The sequence below is a fragment of the Chiroxiphia lanceolata genome, chromosome 4, assembly GCF_009829145.1.
Source record: "Chiroxiphia lanceolata isolate bChiLan1 chromosome 4, bChiLan1.pri, whole genome shotgun sequence".
NCBI classification, from domain to species: Eukaryota; Metazoa; Chordata; class Aves; order Passeriformes; family Pipridae; genus Chiroxiphia; species Chiroxiphia lanceolata.
The window spans coordinates 40822621-40834686 of record NC_045640.1 but is presented as its reverse complement, the minus strand read 5'-3'; the positions used below and the strand labels follow the sequence as shown (position 1 = coordinate 40834686).

Below are 12066 nucleotides of genomic sequence, written 5' to 3'. Positions count from 1 at the left end.
GGTGCATGACACTCATCATTTCTGTTTCAAACCTTGACATAATTTGGATGATAAAGAGTTAAAGTCATGCTTCAATTTTTATCTGTATTGACTAGAATTTGTACTCCAGTAAGAAAAAAATGTGGTAGAAGGCAACTATTGAATATGAGGAAAAGAATATAAAATTGTCTTGATCCTACACACAGAACTCACTGTATTAAGCATTGGATCACGGCCAAAAAAAACAACATTAGGAGCTGTTTAGTCCCTTTCCTTGTCTTTTCTGCAGAGCCAGGTCGCAGAATGATGTGCTAAAAAATGAGATGGAGTGACTTAAGTGAGGTTCATGACAAAAATGATGGAAACAGGAAACTGCAACTGATAATGGAAATCACTTCTGAAGACTAAAATAAGGGTTTATTTATATACAGTTTAATAATTCTCCATGTTTAAATTTAAGATGATGTAAATGGAGCAACCTTTTTTTTCATGTGGTATGATGAGAACCTTGATCCTGAATGCCAGATAATCCCTCAGATATGCACTTTCTATGACATTTGGCTTTCTGTATAAATCTTTGGTTGCATTTAATAATTATTCAGGGATTTTCTGTTTTAGAGGTACTACTTTAGCCTACTTGGGATTTAAAGTCTGTGAGAAAATGAAATACATTTTTTTTCATTTCCCAAAGATGAGGAAAAGGTACAGAAGGGGAAGATATCTGCACAGATCAGTGCTGCTTTACTATAACAGTATGGTGACATGCTTATTACATTCTAATGACAAGTTTTAAAGAAAGTGTAGCTGTATAAATATGTCGCCTCTTGTTATCAGAGCACAACAAAATTATTAAGGGAGTTATCTCGCTTATTATTGAGTTCTTTATCCAGTTCTACTCCATACTAACAACCTGTAACACTAGAGGGAAGGTGTTATGGTTGTGACGTTTCTTGGACTGGTATTGCCAAAGTGAGATATCTTATCTAGAGAGTAATTCCCAATTTTTTTTTTTTTTAATTAACCTTTTTCTGTATCGCTCTCCCCAGACAACTGCTGCTGCTTCTCCCTCAAGGCTGCTGTGTAGTGCTTGTGCTCTTCTAGCTTGGACCATGCTTGTGCTGTCCTTGCACCAGGACTCTTCTAGCAGAACCGTTCATATCTGACTTGTCTGGCTGTCTTTGGAAGCTGAAAGCCCCAGAGAAAACGTTCTTGCAAAGGCTTAAGATCAGAGAACCACTACTCTCCTATACTATATATAAATCTGATCCTTGGGCTTATCAGAAACAATAATTTTTGACCATGTAACTTACTCTGTCACTGAAAGGCTAGGATGTTAAATTGAAGTTGTGATCTCAGTAGTCTATTTAGGTATAAGTGTTTTATTAATTCTGTTCTTCATCTTTGAAATGGATTTAGTTCTCTGAAATCCTTACTATTCAATAACACATCCATTTCACTGAATGGATTGGAACTTACGTTTTTTCTCTTCTAAAGTCTGAAAAGTGGAAAAGGATTTTACCTCTATCATCTGAAATAAAAACATCTAGGTAAATCCTGAAATTATCTTGGGTCTTTCCAGCTCTTTCACCTCACTAAAATTTTTCTCTCTCTCTCAAAAAAAAAAAGAAAGAGGTTAAAATTCATTGTAGATGGCTAAAATTATGGAGAAGATTATTCTGGGAGGTATTGAAAAACACCTGAAGGACAACACAAGCTCTGGTGACAGCCAGCACGGCTTCGTAAGGGGAAAGCCCAGCTTATCAAACCTGATTTCCTTTTATGAAAGGGTAACCCACCTAGTTGATCAAAGGAAGCCAAGGAAATGAAACTTTCTGGATTTCAGTAAAACTTTCGATACTATCTCTCACAGTTTGTCTTCTGCACAAACTGTCCATCGTGCAGCTGGATAAACACATCATGTGGTGGGTGAGCAATTGGCTCATGGGTTGAGCACAGAGGGTAATAGTGAATGGGGGAACATCAGACTGGCAACCTGCCACTAGTGGGGTTCCACCGGGCTCCATCTTGGGCCCTGTGCTCTTCAACATCTTCATAAATGACTTGGATGCAGGAAGGGATACTAAGCAAGTTTGCATAGGACACAAAATTAGGAGGACCTTTTGACACTCTCGAAGACAGGAAGACCCTGCAGAGAGATCTCAACAAATTAGAGGGCTGAACAACGAACAGTTGTATGAACTTTAACAATGGCAAGTGGAATATGAGTCAGCAGTGCCCTGGCAGCCAGGAGGGCCAACTGTGTCCTGGGGGGCATCAGGCAAAGCATCACCAGCTGGTCAAAGAGGTGATTGTTCTGCTCTGCTCTGCACTGGTGTGGCCTCACCTTGAACATTGTGTGCAGTTTTGGGCACCGCAATATAAGAAAGATAGTAAGCTCCTAGAGAACGTCTAAAGAAGAGCAGCAAAGATGGTGAAGGGCCTTGAGGGGAAGCCGTATGAGGAGCAGCTGAGGGCACTTGATCTGTTCAACCTGGAGAAGAGGAGACTGAGGGGAGACCTCATTGCAGTCTACAGCTTCCTCATGAGGGGAAGAGGAGGGACAGGCACTGATCTCTCTGTGGTGATCCAACGGGATGACCTGAAGTTTTGTCAGGGGAGGTTTAGGTTGGATATTAGAAAAAGGTTCTTCACCCAGAGGGTGGTTGAGCACTTGAACAGGCTCCTCAGAGAAATGATCACCAACACCAAGCCTAAGAGAGTTCAAGAAGCATTTGGATGATACTCTCAGGCACATGGTGTGATTCTTAGGATGGTCCTGTGCAGGGTCAGGAGTTGGACTTGATCCTTGTGGGTCTCTTGCAACTCAGAATATTCTGTGATTCTGTAAAATTAAAGACTCTGTAGCTGTTTGCCTTCTGCATGATAATGGTCTTCTTAGCAACCATTCTTTCGCCTCTTTTATATCTTGAACTTTTGTGCCTTTTCTTAGTGATGGGAGAGGAAGTATGGACCCGATTTGTAGACTGTTTGTAGATTGTCTTTGGTTGAAGAAGGTTTATCTCACAACTTTCCACTTGATGTTGGTTTGTTCTCCGGGAAACCATTTTTGTATGACAGTCATATGGTGAATGTTTCCATGCCTGTTGACTGGTCTGGATGAAGATGCCTAATTCCAAAGTCCTTGAAAGTTTTTAGTTTACAGCTACCTAGTCTATAAAGGGCCTCTGCCTTCACTGGGTTGCATGATTTTTTGCTTAAGTGAACTTTACTAGTAACATTGAAACCCCACTTTCTCATCACAAGTTACACTAATATATGTTGGGTTGAAAAACACAATAGTTGCAAAACTATAGGAAGTAAACTTAACTTTATGTACAGTGTTTAATGGTTTGTTTGATAATTGTGGTGTAGTTTCAACACTTCAGACAGTGCTGTTGCCTTCCATCTCTTCTGAAACCTCAAGTCATCAAACTAGAAATTCATTTGTGTTTTGAACAGTGTACTACAAAATAACATTTCTCCTGTCCCCAAATGCCTTCATGTAAGCTTCTAGCTCTGTTTTTACTTTCTGTTTAGAAGGAAAATAATATTTGAAAATTGCCAAGTAAAACAAGAAAATATTTTTGTCTTTAATAACAATGCTGAGGTGATTGAGTTCAGTTTCTGGAACAAAGAAATCAGTACTGTGCTCAAGTGACACACAGTTGTTTCATGATGATGAAAGTATTATTTTAATTTAGAAATACCTAAGTCTGCTCTGAGCATAAAATGTTGTTAATCATTTGAAAAAGTTATGAAAGCTGTGATACTTCACTTATGAGATGTAATTTATTTTGTGAACTTAGAGAAGCTATTTTGCTCTGAAGTTTAGACAGTATGAGGAAAACAAAAAACTATAAAACACCATCTGTTTTACACAAAATTCTGGGAAAAGTAGATACAGTTGATTAATATGGGTGTAAATGTAAAGAATAAAATAGTTTGTTTAATCTTTTGGCTTGTGCTATGCATTATCAGTTAGCTTGGTAATTCACTTGATTTGGTGGTGCCATTCTGTTTTCTTGGTGTTTGAATGAAAATGTCTAAGGCTTGCCTCTTTGGGGAAGCCTTGTAGCAGCTGCTGTATCTGTCTCAGCCCTAACAGCTGTTTCATGTAGGTGACACACTCAGACTGACAACTTTCTTTCCAACAATTTTCTCCATCCTTCTCTATGTGGCTTATTTTTGAAATTATCCATTTTCCCATTCTTTAAGGAACAGAATTACTTAAAATCTGTTCTTAATTTTAAAACAAACTTTTTTTTTCTTTCATAGTTTTATATGTTTATGTGTTTTCTATATTTAAAAAAAGATTTTACTTTAAGAGTGATGATTTTGCCTCACGGAGTCCATTCTTTCTACTGTAAGAAAGCTTAGCCATATAATTAATTTCGTAGATCTTGACCCTAAGGCTATTCAGAGGATAATGGAGTTTCAAAGTAAAATGAAGGTGAATATTATAGCATCATAGTGGTCACAAAGGACTAACTGGGGTAATTATGACTGTTGTGCTATTATAGATCTGAGTTTCCCCCTGGTGTATTTTTCTAGCCTCCTTAATAAAGCTAACTATAGCAAAAGAAGTCAGCATTTGCAGGTGGCTGGGGACAGCAAACAGATCCTCGTGACCCATCAGCCTTCTTTTCCTATGCCATAAACAGCAGTCAGTTATCACTAAATCAAAGTTCAGCAATGGTTTCTACTAGGGCTGACTTCCATGCTTTCCAGAAAGAGAGAGAATTGTTTCCCTCACTGACTGTTATTCCAGTGGCAGAAGGAGTGACAGGCATAGGAAAGGATGGTACTCTTGATGCAGTTTCATAAAAAGCAGATCAACATTTGTTGTGTTAAGAAAAATTAGCTGTGATTGTCCTGTGTTTCCGGCTATCATGGAACTTTCTGAGAGCCACTGGTTTCTTGCTGTTGCTTTCCTTTCAGAGTGGTTGATAATTGCTCTGAAAAAAGTCGTGTGTCAATTTTATTTTATTTTTTTTTTTAACTTTTGATCCTTTCTGCTTACTAAAAACTTGAAACAGTAGAAAATGATTATAGAACTTATTAATAGTAGGATAGGTAAATGGATCTCCTTGAGATTATTTCTCTGTAGTTTTGTTTTGCCAATATCTGGCCTGACAGTGAAGAAAGTTCTTGGCGTAGCTGCTTACTGTGCCACTGGAGTGTGCAGACACCTTTACTGTTTGCTGAGCAATGTCCTGTGCATTCAGTTCAATGTTTAACCCATTTCACAAGGAATAGATTTTACCAGTTACAAAGTAGGTGTGGTGTTGATGATGATCTTACTTAAAAAAAGAAAATAGTTACTGAAAGTCAGGAAGCTTGCCAGGTTGAGCAGCTTAACCAAGAACGAAACCTTTCATAGAGTAGCTGTTGCAATATTGAAGAGCCTGTCCTCAAAATACCTTTCAGTAAGTTTAGGAATGAAGTTTGTCCTTTTACCAAAGATTGGAAATTCTGTCAAAATTGTCTGTACTCTTTTTAAGATTTTTATTTTTATTTTTTATTCTATTAATTGTAAAGGAATATGAAAACTCTAACTAAAAAACAGTAGCAGAAAAAAAAAAGGGAATTGAAAAAGTCACTACTTTGAAAATAAGAACAAAGTAAAAGCTGAAGTTAGCTCCAAGTAAATGGATATCTGTAAATCAAGATTTGTGCTGTGCCATGAAGAAACATCTCTAGCAAAACAGTGTCCCCTCTCACAAAGATCAAGCTATCCAAATGTCTCCTTTGGTAAGTGCAGGTTTTACTCTGACAAAAGATGTTACAATTGTTCCATTTTCCTTTGAGTATTGTTTTATATCAGAAGTGTTTCCTGCTTTGAAAAAAATTGGGACATGCCCCAGTACTACATGCCACTTAACCCATCTGCCCATCTGCCTTATGATGTGATTGCTTGGAAGGGTTGTCTGGAACCAGTTGACTCTATAGGATGGTTGACGCCTCTCCAGCAATTATTTCTCTTCTCCTGCCTTTGGTTCTACAGCTGTTTTCTCTGTCCATAGTCAGGTCATACCTGGTTATTTTTCTGTCCTAGTTAGGTCAGTTTGTTAATAGCTTCCGGCAGAGCTTGGAAAACACTGTGGAGGAGCTGCAATGAAATGCTGCACATCTCAGAAGGGGGTCCACAAGTGTAACTTGGGGGCAATGACAGGGAGTTCTCTATTGTATGCTGTTTATTTGTCCTGTCTTGTTCTCATTTTAATGATTTCTAGGAAAAGTGTATTACACCTGAATGTCTTAATAGGGATGTTGCCTTGGCAGCATCCTACCTATAAACGTGAACACATGGTCGAAGGAAGGAAGGAAGCTAAAAGTGTTGTGCATGGGGAACATAAGGGAAATTTCTAGGAGCGGATAACATGAGACAGTGGTGAGCTGCAGGTAATGCTGTCAATGTGGAAACAGTGTAACCGAAGATTTGAGTGAATTGCATTAAAATTTGTGCTTCTAAGGCTACATCACTGCCATATACAAGCTGGTTAATTTCAGGATAATATTATGTGTGCCCATGTGAACTATTGTCAAGGGATGTCACATTCAAAAGAATGGAGGAATGAATTTCCAACTGGTGTACAGCCTGGAGATGTTACAAGTATTCTGCCATCATTATTTTCTTTTCTGATAGAAGTGGAAATGATACATTCCTTAGGGAAAATTGTTTTCTGGTTGGGAGTTTGAAGTGGGAGTTTGAAAAATAGAATTGGTATGAATGTTGATGAGCATCCTATTTTATATAATTTACTTTTACAGTAAATGGAAACATGGACGCAGCCTGTCAGAGGTGTTACTTCTGTTTTCAGGTGTCTGTGTGAGCTTTTTCAAGTGTATCAAGCTGCTCTGCTGACGCTCATAGTCATGCAGATTTGAAAATGCTGCATGATGAAATTCATGAAGTAGTTAACTTTCTGTTTTGATGTGCCTGTGAAAATAGACTGCCCTTGTCTTTTATTTAATGCTGCTAAAAGTTTCATTTAACTTTTTTCTGACATATTTTCGTTCAATGAAAAGTGAAAATTATTTGGATAATTATCGAACACTTGATTAGATTAATTTCACAATGGGAATACAGAATCAGGTTAGTTATAGTAGCATTTGTTATTTTCCTTTTATTGAGGTGAAATTGTCTTTATTTACTTAGCTCTAATCTTCGTTTTTTCCATGTAGAGTTAGAGGCAGTTATGTAAACTGTGAATGGATTGTGTGAACAAAGTGACTCACCGAGGTAGACTATAATGCACATAGCTGTGTTGTTTCAGGGAAGTATTCAATGACTCAGCTGTGGAAGAGTCTGCTAATTAGAACTGCTGCACTTGTAGGTTTAGATGAATATCTGCCCTGAAGCTGGGCCGGCACACTTTTTGGCACCTCTTGCTACATGAATTACTGGTCAGACTTTGAAATGTGTTGAGTATTCCACCCCCATCAAAGGATGTTAAAGGAGCTCTTCAGATTTCAGTCGTGGTTTGCAGTTAACTCTTATGTTTTTTGTTGGCTGTTCTTGGCAGCTTCTGTTGAACATGTGTCCAACCTGCAGAGTCATCAGAACAAATCGGGTCCCAAAAATGGTTTCTGGGTGGTGATGATCTCTGAGGGGGTCAGTCTCTGGGTGCTGTGATGGGTAGTCAGGTGTTCCTGACCTGCTGCAAGGCTGAGCTGGTTTTATTCTGCGACGCTGCTGATATTTCTTAAGTTTATTGTCAGTCTTGCATTTTCAAATTCAATGAAAAATCTATCTGTAACATCAAGTTATTGTGATCATGGAGTAGATAGATAGGATAAGAGTTAATATGAAGTAACCTTAAATAAGTAGAGATACATTAAAGTTCTGTTTCAATCACTTTAATAGTTTTTCTATCCTTTTGTTTCATTTTTTTTCATACCTAGTTGGTTGATTATCAAACTCTTGATAATTTTCTGGATGAAACTTGTGAATTAAATATCTATGAAAAATATGGGAGGTGAACAGCTGAACTGGTCAATTCTGTCAGATGTTCCTTAGAGGGAGTTAATAAAGCTCTTAATCCTGACATGCTTTTAACAAAGTCTTTAACATCATGCCTTGCATACCCAAACAATCCTCTGCTTGCTTTCTGTAAGCTTAAGATTGGTTTGTGACATGATGAAGTATATGGACTGACTTCTTCAGATAGTTTCAGGCCATAAAAATTTTAAGGCAGGAGATAAAAATATGGTCTTCTCTAGTTACAAAGTAGTTTGACGCTTACACCGGCATTCCAAAAAATTAAAAGATTCTTTTAACAGTTATGGGAGATACTTTTTTTACTTCTTTTGATAATTCAGGTGGGGTTGTACTTCAGGCTTTGAAGGGCAGAATTAATATTCAGTGCAGACCCTTCGTTGGAAAGATGTACTTTTAAAAAGACAGTTATCTCTTTTTATCAGTTGCTGATTGATTGGACTATATTGAAATTAAATAGCATCCAGTTAACTGTTTTGTCATTTGCTAGGTAAAGTGAAATTAATTCAGAAGATGAGAGGTTTAATTGAGTGAAAGTAAAGTGTCACTTATTAGATTATGGTAGAGTCAAATGAGTTAATTTTATTAAGGTTTCTACATTACATCATGTTTGTCATTTTCTGCAGAATAGAATTGTCTTGAGTAAAAAGAACCAGTGGCCTAAAGAAAGTTCCAAACTTTCCATTATACTTTTAATCAAATGATCTTATATATTTCTTTCTTCAGTGTTACTCATATTTCTTTAATACATCAGAGAATGTAGCTGCTATTGGTCATATTGTTATATTATTGTGGTTTTATTATTTTTAAACTCAACTTTGGCTTTGGTCTATAATCAAAAGCTAGGTAATGATCCAGATATTTAACAAAAATAGCATAGCTTTGTTTTCCTTTCTAACCCGACAGACAAAATTGTTACACATTGCCTGAACACTGACGTATATTTCGTATACTTGCACACAAATTCAATACTTTTCTATCAAACAAATTCATAGGATTTAGTCTTTGCTATTTCTATTTTCTTCTTAAAGTGAGTGTTACCACAGTGAGGTGGTAAAAGAGATAAAGATGCATCATCAAGACTAGGGTGAATATTTTCCACTAATTTTTTTCTGCTTTATTATTAGTATGAAGTTTGATTTGCCTTGAGTTTTCTTATTTATACATTAGTATTGCACACAGAAACCAAAATGATTTCTGCTAGTGCATTTCTGTCAGTGAGATATTTTTTTGCATCGTCTTTTGTTAATTTGGAATCTTCCTTTTATTAACTCTCAGTATCACCAGGAAAGAAAAATGGGTTTGTTATTAAGCTTTAGCACTTCCTTGAGTTTGGTGTGGACAATCTGTGTGACCTCTGCTGGGGCACGTTTTGTCTTTGTAGACTGAAATGTTAATAATTTCTTCTTTTAACCATTTTCTGTTCTGTTTGTTCAAATTTGCAATCTTTCAGTGTGCTTATACAGTGGTCCCTGTTATGAATGACACTCAAGAAAAATCTCTGGAAGATGTTTATAAAAGTAGAAGTAAATAATATTTGATTCAAGTCAGACAGAGACTACTGATTTGTTTCCTTGCTATTCAAAACCATGATAATGTAAGGGTATTTTTTCCTAGAAGCTTAAGGGAAAAAAACCCTAAACCACCTAAAGCTACCACTAGCTCTGTCTCTTGATGGTAAAAACCATCACTGGTGAGAACAGGCTATCTAGAGGAATAATGTAGCCAGTGTGTCCAATGTCAGCGTAAGAATAGTAACCCTTGGAAGGATAGTGTTCTGAAATGTGCCAGAAGTCACTGAACAGTTTCAGTAATGATCTCAAATATTTGTGGTTTCTAAGAAATATTATCTTGTGCAAAAGATTATATACATGAGAATATAAATATTTGGGGAAGACATAAATTGTTTGTTATGTTCTTAATTGGAAACTTTCACTTTCAGTTTGGAACACTGTGTAGGTGATCTGGGGGTTTTCTTAAAGTATTTTACAAGGCAGACCAAGGGCATAGACAATGTGATTTCTACTAGTTGCTTTGTTTTTAAGAAAAATAATGGAGATAGGAGGAAGTAATGTAATATCTGGAAGTTCTTTAGAAATACCTATCTTTTTGCTTAAGTAAAACCTCTTTTTTTCTAAGGATTTGATTAAACACTAATGAATGTGAACATTCATAAATTAGAAATACATAACTTTTGCAGCAACATGAAACTACTGAGAATATTATCTGATGAGTGGTCTCTAAAATGTGACATAAAGAATAGACAAAGAATACTAGTTAACAATAATGTTTAGGATAAGTTTGAATGGAAGATGACCAGAGAGACTGACTTGGGAAAAGCTGGACTTTGGACAAGGGTTAGTTGCATGGAAGTGATGAAAACAATTTGCTGTAGTGCTGTAGAGCACTAACCAAGTAATGTCTTCCCAGATGGGAGAAAGAGTGAAAGGAGTTGAAGATGACACTAAGATTGAACATAGGGGTTTTGTGACTCTGAGGGGACAAATAATAGAGCTATTGACAGAGGCAGTGGGAAAAGGAAGAATTTGGATAAAGATAATGAACAACCACTTCAACTCATGTTAATTGGTACATGCTCTGTTGACTTCATTCACAGCAATTGAGGATATGGCCTGTTAAGTTCATCTTTAATAGTAAGTTTAAGTTGTCAGGGAGATCTCAGGATAAAATCTCAGCAAAAAATAGGTGGAGATGAAAGATTGAGGTTATAGGTCCTGAATTCTTGGAAGTGGGGCTGTATCATGGTCCACTGAGTTGTAGTAGCAGCTTAGGGAAGATGAATTAACTATGCAAAAGTCAGAAGGAAAGAAACTGGAAGAAAACAGGAAAAGAGAGAAGAAGGAACCCACCAAAAGGGCCAAAGGAAGGTTTGAAAGAGACTGGAGCTTTGAAAAATAAAGAATTTGAAAGCATCCAGATAGTGAGATTAAAATACAAAAGGAAAGTGTACAATAATGTGAGAGGAAAATACAAAATAAAAGTGGGTTTTACTCAGTTTACAGAAAAAGATAAACATTTAATTATCTGAGGGAAACATAATGTAATGTAGAAAGTTAGTGAAATAATAAAAATTCCTTCAAATAATCCCCATTTTCAGAGAGATGTTAGGAAATTTAAAGGTTGTGGTTTTTAGTAGTGTATGTTTTTACTTCATAGTTCAAATTTTCACATCTCAGTGTCTTTTCTGCTTTGTTGTATTTACTTGCATACTTTATTACATGCTAAAATACTAAAAAAATATTAATAGATAGGTATTACATTTAAATTATTGCATTTAGGCAATGTGCATAAAAACTAAATAGACTGTAAGATTTTGAAACAAATTATTTGTCTCTTGCTATGTACTTTTCTTTCTTTCTTCATGTAAAAACATCGATCAGTAAGCAATATATATGAATATATTTACCATATGCTTTCCCAAAGGATGTAAACATGGCATCATATTCTTCAGATTGGTTTTATTGTCCAAATAAATTCTCTAATTAAATTGAGCTCTTTTTATTTAAAGCTGTCTTTTGGGGAGATATTGCCTTAGATGATGAAGACTTAAAAATCTTTCAAATTGACAGGACGATTGACCTTACACTGCACTCCAATGAAAGACTTGGCCATAACACAGGTATGCTATTTCAAGCTTGTTTTAACTTATTTTTCCTGTTAGTTAATTCCACATAGAAGGCAATCTCTGTTTTAAGTATGGAAAGTCAGTATAATGTCTTGGATAGCATTCATTTACACTTAAAGCAAATTTATACTCCTTGTATAATATTTTTTTAGGGAAAGAGAGAGATAGAAATTTTAATTTTATTCTGGCATTTCTGATGAAAAATATCTTGTTGAACTGAGGAGCAGAAGCTGCTAGGAACTGTGAGTCTACTCTGCAGGTGGTCCTGGGGGAAAGGAAATTGTACAAAGCTTTGATTTCATCACTGAAAGCTTCTGATAGTGGAGAACCTATGGGTCATCCTAGAGACAAAACTGGGGACCTTGGATTACAATCCCTCCTTTTGCTCTTTTTTGTGTTTCATCCCGTTCTGTACCTAGATCTAGAAGCAACATTAGAACAT

At 36.3% G+C, this 12066-nt stretch overlaps 1 protein-coding gene across 1 annotated transcript in view; it reads left to right on the top strand.

Annotated features, from left to right (window-relative positions):
* The window catches only part of TLL1 (tolloid like 1), a 131953-nt gene that overhangs the window by 44980 nt on the left and 74907 nt on the right, over positions 1-12066 (top strand). The window contains 1 exon segment of the mRNA XM_032686652.1: positions 11508-11618. Within this exon segment, the coding sequence (XP_032542543.1) occupies positions 11508-11618 (111 nt within the window).